Genomic DNA, 20,621 nt, shown 5'->3' on the forward strand with positions numbered 1-20,621 from the left:
TGGGAAATGTTGACTGTAGTTCCAATTTAGGCAACAAAAGGGCACCTTCTTTCCGAATAGGCTAGTCCTGGACATATCAGCAGTCATTTAAAATGTATCCTACTTGTAGATTATTTTACCTTACACTGAAATGATAGATTTAAAATAGGCAATCTTTTTAAATACCAAACTGAAAGGCATGCACAACCTTCATTTAGAAGATCTTTTGAACTTGGCATAAAGACAGGACACACATCAATAGCAAAGAGTACAGCAGACTCCAGATATTTGATATTAAAATAAAACAGGTTCTACCAGCATACTTCCTGAGAAGGCCATAACCATTCATATCTAATATAGAAAACATGTAATTTATTGGGTTTAAAGCTGTAATAAACATAGGAGTTTACTTTTTTTCATGTGACAAATCTGCACAGAATACAGAATAAATATGTTCAGTCAGTTTTATGTGTCATTTGTTCATGTATATGACCTTTATTTGTAGGCTCTGTATGAACATCTAATGTTTGCCTGTTCAAGAATGTTGAAAAAAATCAACAATTGCCCAGGTGTATATTTACTTCCTCATTGTATATGGCTAAGGGGTGCTAGTCTATTTGGCAGAGATATAATGATCAATCAGTGTTTGTATAGTTTTTTGTAGGGGGTTTCTGCTGCTGAGGTTTGCAAGCAGCAACTGCAGTTGCAGTGAAGAAAATAACTATTAAACCAATTAACTATAACACCAAAAGAGTTTCACATAGCTAATTGTCCTTCTGCTGCATTGGAAAACTAAATGCCATGAAAATCAATGTATAAATAAAATCAATGTAATTTGTATTAAATATTTATTTATGTCTGGAGTTCAACTTAAGGTTATTTATGGTGTGTCCTATGTTATTTAAGTACAAGTTTTAAAATATTCAGTTTATTCTACTCAACTCACAACTTTACTCAATTTAAATATGAAATGTAAAAGCTGTACATTCTGTGTATGCTACCTTGCTACAGTTCAGTACAGAATAATTACAATGTATTTATCTGTCTGTCATTCTTGGCATCTTCACAGTGTGATTCATCCATCCTTTGCTCCTTGACTCATTTTACTTCATAAAGACTTTTCTCAGCCCTCATAAACATACTGTAAGGAACGCGATTGTGGTAAACAATTAGGCCTGGGCACTGACAATAAATATGTAGTGCTAAATGCTAGCACTTTTTTGGTGTATGGTATTTAATTTTACTTTTGTCATCTTTTGTCACTTTCTTGCTAGGTTTGTCTAACAGTTTTTCTTTATCTGAGTGAAGCAATTAATTTGCAGGAATAATTCTGTGCTACCTGTCCACTGTGTCAGCACTATTATAAACAAATAGGGGAGTACCGGTTTTATCTGCAAAACATATAAGGTGTACCTGAACTCTTCACTGAAGCATGATTACCAATATACTTTTACTTTGTGAAGAATTATTGGACATTAGCACTCTATAACCCAGTAGATATAACTATAATGACTAGGGAACATTACCTTGGGTACAGCTGGCTTAATAATGCTCTGTAACAAGGGTCGGCAAACTCTGGCCTTTAGGCTAGATACAGCCTAGCCGGTAGTGTGTTCCGGCCTAACACCCCCTGGCCGATCCGGCCTAATGCCAGCCGGCAACCTGCAGTGGAAGCGGAACAAACTACAGGAGCTGGAGTCTCCAGAGCTCCGGAGCCACATGCGTTAACACTTCCACCGCCGGGGTTAATAGGGAACATTCCACAATGCATATGGAGAAGAGGGATTTTCCTTCAGGGGGCATTCCTGGTGGGGGGAAGAGCCATTAGAGCGGGACTCGAGAGTCCGGCCTAGTGTGCTCCTGTCTACCCCTGAAATGGCCTAGTGGCCAAAAAAGTTTTCTAACCTCTGCTTTACAAGTACAAAAACCCTGCACATAAAAGCTGTGTTGCTCACAGCTATGTGAATTCACCTACGTAGCAGTAATGTACCTGCACTGTACAGCCCTCAGGGGCAGAGTGGCCCAGACATGAATCAAGTTCTTCTAGGCTTCTTCCTAGGTTTGGCATATCACATCACAGAGCCTATGCAAAGGGGCACTGCTCTGTAAATGATAGTACGGTAATTGTTTAGAGAAAGATAGATTATGGGTAGCATGGTGACTCAGTGGTTAGCACTCTGGCCTTTGCAGCGCTGGGTCCCATGTTAAAATCTCAGCCAGGACACTATCTGCATAAAGTTTGCAGGTTTTCACCATGTTTGCATGGGTTTTCTCCAGGTTCCTCGAAAATTCCAAAAACGTGCAGTTAGATTAATTGGCTTCCCCCATTGACTTCAGGCTGTAGTGAAGACATGTGACTATGGTGAAGACATTAGATTGTGAGCCGCTTTAAATGACAGTGACATGACTATGGACTTTGTAAAGTGTTGTGTAATATGGTGGTGCTATATAAATACAAGTTAATAATAGATTAGATGGGGTGTGTTTTTGCTGGGAAGGAAGAAGGGTGGGATTTGTGCTCTGGGAGAGAGAAGGGGTTAAGGAATGTAGTTGGGTAAAATTTTGTCTATTATGAATGCCCATTTGTAGGATATGTATTGTCAAGACTTGGATTTTCACTTCTATCTTTTCAAGTTTTCACTGTTTAGAGAACTATATCTATATACCTTAACCCCCTGCATGTCTGTACCCTGTGTGTATCAAAGTACCCTTTTTAAACAACCTGTAAGAGCATAGAACAAAAGTATTGGTATTATTTTATTTCTTACTTAAATATAAATGCTAAATGAATGCAACAAAAAATAAACATGAAGAGGAAACAATAATATAACATTGTTTTTTTCTGTAAAAATGATCAACTTCTGAAAAGTGAGCATGTCACATAATGTTGCAAATAAAATCATAAATGATTTCATAAATGTATCAGCCTAGTAATTCATGTTCTTACCTAATGAGGGATGAGAGCTCCTAGCATCATTTAGCATCCTTTTAGAATGCATAGCACTGTACACAGGAAATGTATGGGGAGTGTTTGGTAACAGTGACATCTCCTGGTTATCCTGCATGATGACAGTACAAACTTTTCACAGCAGGTCACCTTTTCTTGTTCAAGGAGAAAGTACTTGGATAAAAATAGCAGCCGAAAGAAAAGCATCACTTTTATAGTAATGTATCCAACAAACAGACATGTGAGTTCAATAGTGAAAAAAAACATTGCCAATTACATCACCAACTGCGGAGGAGCTGTGTGATTGCAGATAAGGTAAAAATATAGGGTTAGGGGTATGCTTTATGCAGTGAAATGCCAACCATCTGTAAATTTATAGATGGTCCATTAAAATGATAACAAAACAAGCTGACTTTGATGTTAGTCATTTTTTTCTTCGACCTCATGTCTGCGCATCCTCTATTAAACACTTCCAATGACTGCAATATTTAAGCCGACTGGCCAGGTGGCTGATCATGCCTGGGCACCAGCCCAGTGTGTCACTTGCTGGTACATGCAGGCAGGAAAACACTTTGTTATAATTCCTTAATTTAGCTTTTTATAGATCCATACAATAGCAAAGCACACAATGTGCCCTCACAACATGCTGCTAAATCTAACCCCAATCCTTAAAAAAATGTGATTGTCCAGTTTTTTTTTACATCTCCATAAAAAATTATAGTTCAGGTTGGCAACCCTGTTGCAGAAACATAATACATGAAGGTGAGAGTGTCACTTTAAAAGCAGATCTGTAATAAAGGTAGATGTGGAGACTGCTACTTCAGAACTCCATCTGAAAAGTGCTAACTGCCTGGATTTCTCTGGCTCCAGTATCTTCTGAATCACAGACCCAACAGGAAGTGAGAATTTCTTACCTAATATTGGTTCCAGGACAGAGACTTAAAAAGCAATGAAGCCAATGGGCCTGATTTATCAAAGTTCTCCAAGGCTGGAGAGGATACACTTTCATAAGTGAAGCTGGGTGATCCAGCAAACCTGGAATGGATTTCGTTAAAGTCATTTGCTATTTGCTAGCAAATGTTTTGAATCCATTCCAGGTTTGCTGGATCATGCAGCTTCACTGATGAAAGTGTAATTTCTCTAGTTTTGTGAAGCTTTAATAAATCAGGCCCAATTAATTAGAATGACTGCCAAACAAATAGCATTTATAGAGGAAAATAAAAGCAATGGCAGCTTCATTTCAAATCTACAGCAAACAAACTTAGAACAGGTTTTTAGAAGACCATATACATACACTCACTGACCACTTTATTGAGTACACTCATTCAACAGCTTGCTAATTCAATTATTTATTCAGCCAATGGTATGATGACATGGCAGCAACTCAATGCATTTAGCCATGTAGACACTGTCAAGACAATATGCGGAAGTTCAAATTGAGCATCAAAATAAAGAAAGAAGGGTGATTAAAGTGGCCTTGAATGTGGCATTGTCATTGGTGTTAGACAGACTTGTTTGAGTATTTCGGAAACTACTTTTTTGCTGTTTTTTTATGCATAACCATCTCTAGGGTTTACAGAGAATGGTCCAGTGACATATGGGCTGCGGCTTTCCTGTTAGGTAAGAACAGACACTTGAGACTACAATTACTAATATACTGTGTAATGTGGGTAAAATAAATATAGAAAAAGTATTTTCTATATAGATATATTTCTATATAATTATAGTAAAAGGGTTCCCTGAAGACCTGAAATTATTTCAAGGGGTGCCTCCATGTTACAAAGGTCAAGAAATGCTGGCATAGGGGTCAATGGGGGCCTTTGCAGAGACACTGTGCCCTGCATCACTAAAGCAAGAAATATGAAGAAAGCCTTTGCAAAGCGCCTAGCTTTAGTTTTTTCACAAGCAGAACACAAAAGTCAGGATCTGCATACTATGAAACTATTAACGTCATTGGGTTAGACAGGCATGACAGGCAAGAATCTAATATTTTCCAAAGGAGAGTAGAGCAATAGCAGCCTCAATACTTCATCTTCACAAATTCTATTAAAAAATCTGCCTGCTTTTTATGGATTGCTACAATTCTTCTTGCCCCTTTTACTGTCATAATAAGAATAAGAATAAGAATCATACATACATAATAAACAAGACTGTACACCTTTTTTACCTAGACATTAGGACAACACCAAGGGTGAAGTCATAAAAAAAGAAGAGGGTGCACAGTATTATCCATGGAGAGCCTGCATGCGCATCATTGTTATATAAACGCTTCATTCACGAAAAAAGCGAGGGCACGGCGTGCCCACATGTGCCCCCCCCCCACTACAACCCTGGACAACACCATCACCATAATGTAGATTTCAATCCTGTAGAATGTTTTGCAGAACTATAGTTTCACTTTAAGTTTATACACTTTCAAACTGATATCATTAATTACAAATTAACATTTCATTATTAACAGATGATTCCTAGAGCAAAATGGGTTTTCTATAAAGATACTACATCAGTATCTTTTTCCTGTTTAGAATTGCTATATCTCACTGAATCCTCAGACATATATGTGTAGATGGAGGGAGTCATATAAAGCTGTAATCTGACTCATTTACCTGTCTGTGTAAATTATATCTTCAGTTATTGAACTCTGTGTGTCTCCTGCTGCCATCCTTCCTGCCCGCCATGCCTAAGTGGCTACAGGGAGCTGGAACTGGGTCTCCAGGTCAGCCTACAACCATTAAGCTGAGGGGGTAATGGTGAGCTTAAGGAACAAGGCTGTAGACCAATCTACACTAAAAAAATTACTAAACTGCTACAAATGTACACCAGCATCAGCTTGTATCCAGCCCAGCTCTACCACTATCAACCAGTGTCCAGCCAAGTCTCTGCAAGCTATAACCTGTGCCCAGACTCCAAGTTTATTTATGTAGTTTTTAAGGTAGGCTTTGGCTTAAGGGCCTCTGTTTTGAAAGGGTTATTATGATTTTTTTGCTTATGTAAAACGTTTCTTGCAATGTATGTTTGCAGTTACAAACATGTACAATGTATACTGTAAGAATAATAAAAAGGCTCAAAATGCAGTAGCCATGTGCATTTTTTGTCATAAAGTGTATTATGTGTCTGATTGCTGTGTCCTTTCACTGATCCAATGTGCCAACTTTGTGCAACCTTAGTTTTCTGGACCTAGAGCCAGCATGAGTTGGTATAGGTGCTATTTTTTAGGTATACCATAAACTCTGCACTTTAATGACTTGCATTGACTTAAAAAAACACATGCACCGATCCCATATATCATCTTAGTGTGTTTAGGTAATTATTTAAAAAGTTAACTGTTATTTGTAATGAGTGTCCAGGAGGTCACTTTATAGCTACTGTGTAATCCCAGTGTGAATGTACACTTTAATGTACCTTCCAGACTTGTCTGGGTATTTCAGAATCTACTCATTTGTTGTTTTCTTTTATCCACAACCATCTCTAGGGTTTACAGAGAAGGGTCCAGTGATATATGGGCTGTGCCTTTCCTGTTAGGTAAGAACAGACACTTGAGACTACAATTCACATTGACTCACCAAAATTGGACAATTGGAAACATATTGCCTTGTTTGATGAGTCTCAATTTCTGTTCAGATCATAGGGTCAGAATTTGGTGTCAACAATGTGAAAGTATGGATCAGTTCTGCCTTCTATCAATGGTTCAGGCTGGTGGTAATGTATTGGTGTGGGGGTTTTCTTTCCTTGGCACACTTTGGGGCCCTTAGTGCCAAGGATCATCATTTAAATGACACAGCCTACATTAGTATTGTTGCTGACCATGTCCATCCCTTTCTGACAGCAGTGCATCCATTTTCCTATGGCTACTTTCAGCAGGATAAGCACCATATCACAAAGCTCAAATCATCGCATATTGTTTTATAGAAAATTAAAATGGGTTTTGTGTACTCAAATAGCCTCCACAATCACTACACCTCAGTCCAACTGAGTCCAACATTGGAAAGCGATCCACTGCATTCCATATTGGAATAAATCACTGAACAACATATCACACATTCATAGCTTTCTGTGCTCCAAATTTCTATATAATTTCAGTATTTGGAATTTCATAGCAGAGATCTCATAATAGGTACATTATTTTTGGATGCTTTGTCAGCACCCAGCTACAATGCACACAACACAATACAGGCTTATCAGATAATTATGTCCATAATTTTAAAAGGCAAAAGGTTTTAAAAATAAATCAGTCATGAGATATATATGTGGTGGTAGCCATTGTCATTCTAGAAACCATAGTGGTCTGACTATTATGCTGACCAACAATTTCTAAAGTCATAAACTGATATTGCATTGAACAATAATCAGTATATTTCTAAATCAAGAGTTATTTTGCTCAGGGTATTATTGAAGTGACAGTTATCAAAGCGGAGCACGTAGCAAGCTGAGTATAGGGCAGTGTTTTTCAACCAGGGTTACTCCAGAGGTTGCTAGAGGTTCCTTGAGCAAAATGCAGTTTGTACCTCCAATGATCTTTTTACCTATCTGTAACCGTAACATTCTTCCCACTGGCCAGCAATATAAAAGTCATTCTTCCTACTGACCACCACACTAATGTTCTGTGAGCTGCGGATATAATAATTATAGAACGGGTTCCCTGAAGACCTGAAAGTTATTTCAAGGGGTGCCCCAATGTTACAAAGGTCAAGAAACACTGGAATAGGGGTCAATGGGGGCCTTTTCAGAGATGCTGTCGCTGTGTCCTGCATGGACAAGCTGACTGCATGTCTCTAATGCAAGAAATATGAAGAAAGCTTTTGCAAAGCGCCTAGCTTTAGTTTTTTCACAAGCACAGAAAAGTCAGGATCTGCATACTAAGAAAGTATTAACGTCATTGGGTTAGACAGGCATGACAGGCAAGAATCTAATATTTTCCAAAGGAGAGTAGAGCAATGGCAGCCTCTACAACTCATCTTCACGACTTCTCCTAAAAAAATCTGCCTGCATTTTTATGGATTGCTACAATTCCTAATGCACCTTGTCATAATAAAGAATTATACATATATATTAAACAAGGCTGTACACCTTTATTTCCTAGATATTAGGACAACGCCATCATCAAATAATGTAGATCTGAATCCTGTATAGAGTATTAAGAGAGAAGGTCTATACCTAAGAATATGTGGCTATTGGAATTCTGTCAGTGAAAACCATTTCCTCCTGTTTTTAGTACTTTATGTCCTTATTTAATGCTTTTTTTTTTTAAATACAACAACAGAAGTGGTCTCATTTTTGCACAGACGTCAGACTGAAAGCCACCGTCATGCCCAGCAAAGTAGAACAGCTTGGTGTATAGACTACATGATATTTCTAAATTTTATTTTATTCATTTATATAGTACTGGAAGTTTGAAAAACAGTGAACTGAGTACCCAGACCATTTCTTTTAGTCCTTAATCCTAAAGAAGAGCCCAACTGCCTGCTTTTATTCTGAGGAGCCTTTTACATACTGGCATCACCCGGGTATTTTACACATTGCCTGATTTTATTTTGCACACTGGTTCATACAGCATTCACATGGTGGTAAGCTTTGCCTGTCCAGGTCATACCCTGTTCTTCAAAGACAAACTATGATATTTGTTTTTTTAAATAAAAAGTTGTTTTTTTTTTGTTTTTTTATTAAGCAGAACTAAACCATTACCCTTAATAAATTGGGACCAGGCGGGTGTTTTATGTAGAAAGGTCAGGCAATATCCCTTCTAGAATAAAATAACCTTACCTGCTTAATCATATGTATTTTAAATACACTCACCTGTCCACATTCTGTTGCAGGGACTGCCGTCTTCTTTCTTCTCCCTCTCCTGTTTTCAATGTTTGGACATCTTGATTGGCAGGGTTAGAATGATGTAACTGCCACACAGGCGTGCAAACGTTCATTCAGTTCCGGCAGACTTGGGCTTTTTTAAAGGTAGAAGACAATCAGACAGGTAACAGGTAAGTGTGTTTTATTGCAGAAGGGATGTGACCGGTCCTTTCTGCAATTATGAACCTGCAAGGTCACAGATTTTTTTTTTTGTATTTTTTTTTTTAGGTTATACACTTTCAAACTGATATTAATCTGTTTTTTGAAATATCGTTTTACAAATGAACATTTCATTATTAACAAATGATTCCCAGGGCAAAATAGGTTTTCTATAAAGACACTACATCAGTATCTATTTCCTATTTAGAATTGCTATATCTCACTGAATCCTCAGACATATATGTGTAGATGGAGGGAGTCATATAAAGCTGTAATCTGACTCATTTACCTGTCTGTGTAAATTATATCTTCAGTTATTGAACTCTGTATGTCTCCTGATGCCATCCTTCCTGCCCGCCATGCCTAAGTGGCTACAGGGAGCTGGAACTGGGTCTCCAGGTCAGCCTACAACCATTAAGCTGAGGGGGTAATGGTGAGCTTAAGGACCAAGGCTGTGGACCAATCTACACTAAAAAAATGACTAAACTGCTTGTATAGAGACAAGTGTAGGCCAGCATCAGCTTGTATCCAGCCCAGCCTCTGCCCTATCAACCAGTGTCCAGCCAAGTCTCTGCAAGCTATAGCCTGGGCCCAGACCCCAAGTTTTTTTATGTAGTTTTTAAGGTAGGCTTTGGCATAGGGGCCTCTGTAATTCAAAGGTTAAGAATTTGTTTGCTTGTGTAAAACGTTTCTTGCAATGTATGTTTGCAGTTACAAACATGTACAATGTTTACTGTTAGAAGGAAGAAAAAGACTCAAAATGCAGTAGCCATGTGCATTTTGCCATAATGTGTATGTTGTGTCTGACTGCTGTGTCCTATCACCAATCCAATGTGCCAACTTTGTGCCACCTTAACTTTCTGGACCTAGAGCCAGCATGAGTTGGTGGTATAGGTGCTATTTTTTAAGTATACCATAAACTCTGCACTTTAATGACCCGCATTGACTTAAAAAATAACATTCACCGATCCCATATATCATCTTAGTGAATTTAGTTAATTATTTAACAAGTTATTCGTAATGAATGTCCAGGAGGTCACTTTATAGCTACTGTGTAATCCTAGTGTGAATGTACACTTCACTAAGGTTCAGAATTAAACTTTGCCCGGTTATGTAAGGATACATTGCTAAGAGGTTTATTTGGCAATATCCTCCATACACTTCTGCCTTTATCCCGAGATTTAGTTCCAATGTGCATGGAGCTTATAACAAATCCTACTGGGAGCCAGAAGTGGGACGTTTCTAAAAGAAATTGGTTAGGAATTGCACCAACATATTCCTCTTTTTGTCTTTGCTTTTACTGTGCCCACAATGAGCTTGATAGGGTTACTTATAGAAGACATACAAATCACGCAGATAAAGCAAAGCCAGTGTTTGACAGCAATGCCCTTGTTGTCTTTAGAAAAAGCCATCTATCCAATTCCTCAAACAATACTTTTGCAGAGAACATCCTAAAACATTATTCAGTGGGAAACTTTTCCAAACATACCAGTAGGTGGCAGTACAGTAAAATAAATATTTGCCATAAACAGCTACTGCTAAATTTAAAGGGACTTGTATTTTCAGGATATAGATATATATATATATATATATATATATATATATATATATATATATATATATACTTGTTTCCATTACTATTAAGTTTAAATTTTATGCCCAGACATAACTGGTATTCATATTTTGGATGATGAAGAATGGGGAAGGGTTAGATCCACTCTTGAGTAAAAATCTCAGACAAAAATAAAAATGCTTTTCTTTAGTAAAATGTTTCTCTCACTTCCTGTCTGCTTAAACCATTCACAGCAGGACAATAAGAGTAAATCACTAAATAGCAATGAGAACTTCAGAGACATTTTGCCCCTTCTGCATTCCAAAACTAGATAAATGAAAGTTTTGGCTGAGCATACACTTTAGCTTTTTATCTTTTTTGATCCCACAAGGCTGCAATTTAATAGAATTGCAGAAATAAATCCCCACTGCTTTCTTTCATAGAGGTAGAAAAGAAATAGAGATAGTTGGATGATTTTCTGGTTATGTATACTCCTAGGATCTATCCTTTGACAAAAGAAACACCCGGAAGGGATTGAGAAGTTAAAAGCTTACTAAACACTTATAGAAATGGTGAAAAGATTGGCATTAGTAATAAAGACGATGCAGTGTTGAGTATGACTTATTATCTAGCACCTTTTCCCCTATGCTTTCCTATATTTTATACAAAAAGGGGCCCAGGGGTTCAAAGACAGTGAAACTGGCCTGGTATCAATAGCCTCCAATATAACCCCCAGTACTAATGTCAGGGGCCACAATATTAATGGTGTCTGTAATCATATTAAAAACCACCAGCATTGGTGGTCAGTGAAAGCAAAAATACACCTCAGTATTGGTGGTCAATAGAAACAAAAAAATAAATACTCTTTACTGATAGTAACAATAATTTTAACCTCCTCAGCCTTTCGTGGCTGTTAGTTGCAGTTGTATTGAAACCCTCTTTTTTTAAACATTCTTTTTTTATGAGTTTTAGGATAGGTAAAGAATAATTACAGTATGATCAACAAATATGACAGGAATAGTACAGTTTTCACATAGGTAGGTAGTCTAGGTAGATAAAAATTGGGATAGTGTGGTATTGGTTCGGCGGGAAGGTATCACCTAAAGGGTAAGAAACTTCCTCCCATAGTGACGTCATGATGCCAGAACCCGCTCACTCACCCATCACAGGGCTGAGCCTGCTATAGAAGAGTGGGATGAGACCACTAAAATTTTCCATAGGCCACTGGTTGGCGAATGCTGGTATAAAGGGTTCATGTACCAAATAGGACTTATATAGGATAAGAGTAACATTGTAATTATAAAATATCCATCATAGACAATGGGGGCTCAGCATTCTCTAGTAGTGAGTGGCAGTGAGAATAAACATCCCTTCAATGGTGTCCAGTGGTTTTATGTATCCAATGACACTGCTCCGTCTCTCCTAATGATGTTGGGATGCAACTATAGTTTTACTGTCAGATGAGGATCAATCTATTACTATTTTCTATGGATCCTGTGAGACATGGACATTGCAGGCCAATGGTGAGAATCCCAGGACTGCGTCACAGAATCCTGGACAAATTAACAAAAATGAGTTTTGCAGCCCCAGCAGTATTTTACAGAATGACTACTTTGCTGTCCACAACAAAAACATGCAGAATGTTCTTTGAATCAAACCTTATTTCTGAAAAGACATTGAAGGCAAACTAGGAGCAGATTCAGGTAAATATCTTTTCCCTTTAGATATGTATTACTGAAAATGAAATGCATATTGTACACATTGATTAATAATTTTTGTATTCAGTAAGAAATGTCTTTTTCATGACATCACTTAGCATGGGATGTTTTCTATGAACACAGATTCACATCACTACATAACTGAGGTTACAAGAGGGACTTTGAACTCTACAGACTGAACTATTTCCTAGTTTTAAAAAAATTGCCTTCTAAGCCATGGCTGGGTGGCTGTTTTTTCAAGCTTCTAACAAAGTTGTGAACATGGTGTGCTCATGAACTTTGCCCAGAAGGCAGTCTTCATATTCTGGCATGTACTTCCTGTACTAATGATCGCTGAACACATATATTCTTGCCTAATTTCTGAACAACACCTGGAACGAGACAGAAGGTATGGCTTGGTAATAATGTACAACTAAAATTGCTGCTTTCTGTGAATGGAGAGATTGGAAGGCAAATTCAGTGATTCAGACTTCTATTACTGCTGTTCTCGCTGTTCAGGGATTTGTTATAATAGAGGCTCATCAGATCTAGCCTTATCTGACTATTTACATGGTATCTGCAGTTATTGTATTCTACATGTGCTATTACACAGATCATATTTATCCATGTTCAATAGCAAACAGGCCTGTGATTACATGCAATCAATTGTGTAAGTAGGTGAAGGCTAGGTCTGCTGTCTGATTTTCATTGCTGTGTTCCTGATGTAGTTTTTCATCATCATGTAAAAAGTTAACACACAAAAAAAAGTTAAGGCAAACTTCAAGTAGCTTTATTGAAGTCAGTAAAAGAAATTTTAGAGAAACATGGAAGCCATTGATGATCTCTTTATCTGAACATGTTAGCTGTCTTGCTAATATACAGACTTTCTCCAAAAACTTGGTCTGGAACTAGAAAGTTGAACACTAAGTTTAATAACTTCTTACAATATGCTAATCTGTATACTTGTTTAGGTCAACAGACCAAAAATGGTTAACAATGGTTTAAACCTCCCTTCAGCTCATATTACATCTGTGGGTTTATCCAGTCATACATCATAACAGTAAGATGATGAACTATCAGGTTGAATGGGATCCTCTAAGAGAGGGGTGTCAAAACATTTTGCAAAGAGGGACAGATTTGGTGAGGTGAGGTACCGCACTTCACACGCTCACTATAATGACGTATGGGATTCCCTGTGTTATGCCTGCCGAGTAGGGGGCCAATAATTGCAAGGCAGTTAATCAACTCTAATGAAATATAAAAAAGCATTGTTGTACGCATGTATTTTATACTGTGGTCAACAGTGCTGGCAGGCCCCATATTATTGGTTTTATCACAGAGGCTGCGGGCCGGTAGAAATATGAACACGGGCCACAATTGGCCCCCGAGCTGGACTTTGAACATGCCTGCTCTAAGAGATGAGCTGAAACCCAGCGGACAGTATAGAAGGTTGCATGTAATTTTAGGTTGTGGCTTTCAGATGTCATACTGACAATCAGTGAAGTTTAGGATTGGCAAATTAACCTAATATTCTAGAAAATGTGAACATCCCCCTTGGTACATATAATAGAAAGAAGAGGAAAGAACTGGAAAAAAGGTAGAAATGGGGAAAGGTAAGGAAAATGTGAAGGGTGGCAAACCAGAGGGGGTGCAACAAGCTAGGGGATACACTTTAAATATAAACTCTGTTTTTCAATGCTATTGGTAATACAACACTTGCTGCAGAGTGAACTGTAGCCAGGCAAGCTGAGCTGTGCAGGAAAACAACTTCTAGATTTCACACATGTGGAATGAGTTAAGGATCATCTGGGTACATAGTAAAAGACACCAATGTATAGTATAGTTTTCATTCAGGCGTTATGTATTTTCAAGAACGCGTACAAAAAAATTAAGTCCAGTGTCTGGAAGCAAGTCATACCCCACAGTCATTGTAATAAATTTTGTATGTGTATTACTACATCACTGCTTACTCTATGTTATTAAGAAAGAAAGGAAGAGGGGTTGTGAATCTTTTCAACTGAGGTTTAGGTACCCAAAAAATGTTTTACGTAGAGAGGTTTTTGTAGCTTTAGCAGACATTTATTAGAGACAAGAAAATATTTCATAAAATTATAGCTTGATCTATTTAATGTATTAGCCTACAGAAGTTAATGGGTTAATAGTTTCTTAAAATGGACCTACACTGAATTGTAAAAAGCTAATTTTTATAATTGCATGAATATACAGCTGATCTTTTGGTTTCAGCAACTTTAGTCACACACTCTCTGGGGTAAGAAAAGGGGCTACAGTAGGTCTGCAGAACCCTCCGTCACTATGGGACTACATAATGGGAGGATACTGAGAAGTGGATGGGGGTCTATCCACAGCTATCCACAGCAAAAGGTCTGTGCTAGGAGGCCCATGAAGCATTGTCCCGTGCTGTGGGTCCACATACAGGGTTGGGAAAGCCCACCTCTCTACATCTACCTAATATGTAGTCATGCTGAAAGTCCTGACAGGTTACCATGGAAAGGGGGTTTAAGTAGGTAAGGTTCCTGCACTGAGGGGCGACTGTCTCTGGTGTGAGGTGTGCACTAATGGGTTCTCAGGAGGTCTGTTAATGGTGTTGGATGGGGGTTCAGTGAGGGGCACTGTCTTTGGTGGGATCTCCGATGAGAAATTATTCTTTCACTAGTGGGAGGTCGGTCACTGAGGGGGTTCTGCACTGAAGGGGAGTTCTGAACTGGAGATTCTGCACTGAGGCTGGGGGAAGGGGGCATAACAATTGGGGGTTCTGTACTGAGGAAAGGGTCTGTTACTGGTGGAGGGTCTGAGCTGTGATACAAGTAGATGGGTTGCAAAGCTTCAGCGAAGGGAGGCAGCCCAGACCCATCCACTTCTAGAAACTTCTAGTTAACAGTGGAGTTGAATGTAGCATGTAGCATGTAGCATGTTATGTATGTATTAGTCCTTTTTCAGGATTTAACTTATTGGCAGTTCATTACTGTTATTTCATTAGTTAGTTCATTAGTTCATTACATTATTAGTCTCCAACTGTGGATCTTTGCTCCAGCCTTGGCATGTCATTCCTGGTGTTTACCATGAAGAGGCAGTTATAAAAGTGTTGTAATTAATGATGATATTTATGAACACAGAAACATGGTGTAAACCAAAGTTTTCAAGGATGTTGGCTTTGGCAGCAATATTTATTCTTAGAGATTCCCAGATATTTGATATACTTACTTTGAATTAGAATAACAATAGGAATACATGTTTCAAATGTATTCACCCAAATAAACTTTTTCTTTCTTAAGGAAGAATGTCTAAAAGATTGCTGCTAGTGGATGTGGACTGTGGAGTGGATGATGCTCAAGCTTTGATGATGGCTCTAGCAGCCCCTGAGGTTGAAGTTCTTGCAATAACCTGTTGTTTTGGGAACACCACTGCTGAAAATGTCTGCAGGAATGTGCTACGCGTTCTTCATCTGTGTAACAGGATGGAGGTAATTCTTATCCTAATTTTATTTTAACAAAAGAGATGCAGCAACTATCTTACTGATGTTTTCCACTTGATGAACCCATCATGGGATCTTACAGTGTGACTCACCCAATCATTCCCTTTACAGAAGAATAGGGGCTACATGGGAATTGTAGGTCAATGAACATTTATCTTGTTACAACGGATGAACATTGCGTACATAAGGAACCACATCCCTAAAGCAGTGCAAAACCAATATTGAAATATAGGGGAATTGTAAGGTACACAATAATCAATTTAAGTTACATTTATGTTGAATTTATCAAACAATCAAATAAGCAAGGGAAATACTTTAGCAAAAACGAGGAGAGCCAGGCAAGAGGAATCCATACAGTAAGTCCATATCCAGTCTCTATCCTGCTCTAAAATCAGACCACAGAATGATCATTCATCATGTTTTAATGGGGGCCTGTTTTGCTGCATTTGGGCCCCAATGACAAACCATCATTGATGCAGTAGGACAACATTCCTAAAACCATAAGTCATTTTACAAAAGAATTGTCAAAGAAGAAGAAAGGAGAATGTTTTGGAATGGCCATTATTGTCATCTAAGCTACATTGATTTGCATCATTGATACGCTTTGGGTTCTACCTACCAATACCGTTTAGAAATTTGCCCAATTTTTCTGGGTAAAAAAATGCTGGGTGGCCCTTAGTATTTAAACTGAATTACATAATTATAGAAAATTTAGCAAAGGCATCTAGAGGACAATTGTATAAATAGGTGCTCACTGTAAATTGTCAATTTTTCCACCATATTTGACCAGTCGAACCTTAGATCTAATTTTGTCCCCTTTAGCAGAAATTCCTTTCAGTTGTACAATGTTTGTATGTTTTCTTGCATGAAATTTCAATTTTTTATTCCCACACAAAATGTAAATAGTAAATATTTGAGGGCTTTTATGCTTGATGATATTCATGGAGAATTGTTCATTTCAAACTCCAAGTTTTAAGATGAAGTCCCACACTTTAATATGATGCTGAATACATAACTGATTTGATGACTGCAAGCTTGTTCATATATGTTGTAGAGGTCATCAATTATGTTGGCTCAATTTAATTTTTTTTTCAGATTCCAGTGTTTTGTGGAGCATCTCAATCATTTTTAGGGGAAATTAATCCAAAATGTGTACATTTTGGCAGTGATGGATTAGGAGATGAAGGAGACCCACAAAGTCCAGGACTGGAGCACATACAAAAAGAGAATGCTGTCCATGCTTTAATAAGGATAATCAATGAGCATGAAGGCCAAGTAAGATGCATTCATAACTTTTCTCTTACAGATGTATTAGGAGAGCAGTTCAGCTGATATCAGAGATTTAATTTGTATGATAAGTCATTTCTGTCCAGAAGTTCCATCTGATGGGCACGTGCACTTTAAGATCAGAATATGGTTGTGGGCACTTGTAACTATTGTCTTCCCTGACACTAGTTAAAAGACTATAACAAGTTCCATGGTTTATTACAAGTTTTACTCCTATCTTGTGCTTTCCTTGAAGCCTGGAGTATGCAGCAAGTATCCTCAAACCCTGCTCAAGAATTACTTTGTAATTTACATTCCTAGCATCAATTGATAGTGCCCCATTTTGGGCTTTTTTAAGGTAAAATATATGATAAAGAAATAGAAAAACCAGGGAAGGTATCAAATGTTTACACCTATTCACTATTTTTCTGTAAATATCTCTTATTAGTTTTTTTCTCTGTGTTTTGTGTAACAAGGTTAGTGTGGTTGCATTGGGGCCCTTGACCAATCTGGCTTTGGCAGTGAAAATTGATCCTACTCTTCCTAAGAAGATCAACAAATTGTACATCATGGGGGGAAATCTGGAAGGTAATTATCTGTGAGAACTACATTAATATTGTTTCATGTGTACAAGCCATGGATAAGCAGATATCAGAGAACAGCAAGCAGGGAGACAGCTCCCAGGAGCTGACCCTGGTGCATACGTAGTAACTTTTCTCTATAGATCAAGCTGCATCTACTTGAGGAGAGCACAATATCAGAATCAGAACTTGCTTTCATTAGGTTATCACGTTATGTCTTTATTGCATGCTTTAAAAGCAAGGAGCCATGGTGTTTTTTTAAGACTTTAGGCTCAAGAACTTGTGAAATTACTTTTTTTCTTAACTGTTCCTTGTTCTTTAGCAACTAAATTCTTGATATGTATTTAAGAAAAACAGTCATCTTCAACCACAAAAAGCAGATGTGGGGTGCAAATGTAATGTATGATTTTATGTCTGTGCATTAGGTAGAGGAAACTGGACTGTATGTGCAGAATTTAACTTCTACTTGGATCCAGAAGCTGCTTATATCGTAATAAACAGTTTTACATGTCCTATCTTTATTGCTGCCTTGGAGTTTGCATGGGGGAATGGCCTAACAATGGTATGACATTTTGTTTTTGTTATATTAAATCATTACTCTACAACCTATGTAATGTTATCATAATTGTTTTACTTTATGTTTCCTTTTCCAAACAGCAGCGCAGGTTCCTGGGAAAATGTATGCATCTGCATACCTTTTGTACGACATACATTGCAACTGTTTTTCATGGGTTGTGGGGTGCAATATCCAGTCTTACCCAACCAGTACTATAGCAAATCTAGTTTAATTTACCCGCCCCCCCTACACACACACACTTCTATTACTAATCTACTAAATGAAAGCAATTTTATTTTATTTTAGTTTTTGGTGCTGTTGAGGAGCTCCCCTCCCATCAGTTTCACAGGAAGTGAAGGGAAGTTTCTTTTTTTTGATTGGGACTCCAAATAAAAGTAAAAACTTGACAATTAAAATCTGTAAAAAATTTCCCATTTTTCCCAAAACTAAAAAAATAAAATGTTTTGTCTTGACAGACACTTTAAAAGTTAGTTTTTGCTGCTTATATTAACCTTTTTACAATGAACCTTTCTCCCCCTCTTAGGACTTTTTCAGAAACTGGGTAAATCAAGACACCAACAAAGCCAGATTTATGAAGAAAATCACAGCCAAACTGAAACAGGAATATGGTTTTGTTTCCTATGACTCCTATGCCATGGCTGCAGCAATTGATGAAAGCATTATAACAGAGTATCTAGAGTGTGCAGTGAGCGTTGAACTTCATGGCAGATATGCCAGGGGGATGCTGGTACTGGACACAGAAAATAAGTGGAAGAAACAACAAAAAGTTGTTCTGATGAAAAGATGTAATGCTGAAAAATTTAAAGAACGATTATGGGCTGCTTTGCAATAAAATAAATACAAATGTGTTTGAATGATGAGCTTTTTCCCTTTTAACTACAGTTAGACAAATACTAAACATATTTATATACATTTCTGATAGCATGACCTGCCATCCTTTAATTACCACAAAGCAAGTCTGTCAAACAGAATTTGCAGTACAACAAATATTTAAAGTCATACATCAATCGTCTCAAATTTGACGATGTATCTTTCATACCAAAGTTAGCACGGTTGTCAGATATTTTTGAACCAATGTGAATGTGACTTTCAATCTAGTCTACAAAATGAAAATTATAACATCAGATGCTCACTAGGTATCTGTAGGTACCCCTAATTTCTGCCACTTATAGGAGAGCAAGAAAAATGGTACAATAGGTCAGTATCATTTCTTTGCAAGGAGGCCTTATTGTGTTTTCACAAAGCAACTTGTTTAGACTACTAGAACTTTATTTCTTAAAGTACCAAATGAAAGGTCCACCTACTTATTGAAGGCCCTCCTCCTCCTTGCATAAAATAAAAATGTGAAGGTAAACATTTATTACACTTTTCTTTCCTCCGACTTTCATACTTCAGGGGAGATGCCACCACCCCACTGATGAGATCCCAGGGTATGGCATGTAGCCTAAAGATTGAGCTTGGTACGGTGCAGGCATGTCTTCCTTCAAGAATTGGTAAACTTACTATTCCCCATGATCTTACTAGAAAGAGGACACTTTCCCTTGCCTATGTGACATGTGAGTAAAGTATGTATATTAACAACATTTTATTTGTGTAGTGCTTTGCGATGGGGAGGTAAATAGACAGAGTTTGTGATTTTAGTGTGATTTGCTTTAAGCAGAATCAGATATTCTGGTAAAACACTTTCTGCAATCTTCAGAAGAAACTAGTCTATTATGATGCTGTGCAATTAATTCCTAATTAAGGCTGCAGAAAATGAACTGTTATAACGCTATAACCAGACCTGGCAAACCTATTCAAAAACAGCAGCCACAACTGGTAAACAAATTGGATTGTGGGTCAGCTAGAATGGAATTTCAGCTGCACAATAGGAAGTTACCATACAGATCCCTAAAAAAGTTTCTGGTTTGAGCACCTAGGGATTTGTTTTGTCAAAGGATTGAAAATCTTGATAATTTTGTAAGTGACCTATACTTATTGGTTGAGAAATTTCACAACAGCCGCTCTGTTGCAGATTTATTGGGTGTTCTTGGGATTGCCGTCCTGTTGCATAACCCAATTCCACCAAGCTTTACTTGTCACACAGATTGCCTCGCATTTGACTCAGGTATACACATTAGTCCATGGCTGCCTCAATGAGTGAAAGGTGCCCAGGTCTTGTAGTGGCAAAACTATGCCAAATCATCACCCTCCACCACCTTGCTGTTGTGTTGTAGTTATGAGAGGTTTGTGATGATATGCTGGGTTTGTTTTTCATCAAACAACTCCACTTTGGTATCCTCTGTCCAAAGGACATTGATCCAGAAGTTGTGTGGTCTTTTTAGATGCAACGTTTACAAACCTAAACCATTCTGCTATGTGTAGAAGCCTTTTTTTTCCTCCTCTCATGCTCACAAAATGTAAAATTTCAGTAGGTTGCTTCAGTCTCCAAGGACTTTCGCTGTCAAACAAAAAAGTGCAATCAAATACAATAAACAAACTTTGTTTTATACATTTCTTTGTTCACTTTGATGTGTTCCTATTCTT

At 37.7% G+C, this 20,621-nt stretch overlaps 1 protein-coding gene across 2 annotated transcripts; it reads left to right on the forward strand.

Annotated features, from left to right (window-relative positions):
- Positions 1-12,411: 12,411 nt before the first annotated feature.
- On the forward strand, positions 12,412-20,586 carry LOC140331708 (pyrimidine-specific ribonucleoside hydrolase RihA-like). Of its 2 annotated transcripts, none has more exons than XM_072412958.1 (6): positions 12,412-12,587; positions 15,476-15,659; positions 16,767-16,946; positions 17,414-17,525; positions 17,944-18,080; positions 18,619-20,586. In XM_072412958.1, the coding sequence occupies exons 1-6, from the start codon at positions 12,472-12,474 to the stop codon at positions 18,925-18,927; spliced, it is 1,038 nt and encodes a 345-aa protein (XP_072269059.1). In that variant the 5' UTR covers positions 12,412-12,471; the 3' UTR covers positions 18,928-20,586. The 2 variants fall into 2 exon arrangements, with proteins under 2 accessions (XP_072269059.1, XP_072269067.1); XM_072412966.1 differs by having other exon boundaries at positions 12,448-12,587; positions 15,472-15,659.
- Positions 20,587-20,621: the final 35 nt, after the last annotated feature.

The sequence above is a fragment of the Pyxicephalus adspersus genome, chromosome 1 (assembly GCF_032062135.1).
Source record: "Pyxicephalus adspersus chromosome 1, UCB_Pads_2.0, whole genome shotgun sequence".
NCBI classification, from domain to species: Eukaryota; Metazoa; Chordata; class Amphibia; order Anura; family Pyxicephalidae; genus Pyxicephalus; species Pyxicephalus adspersus.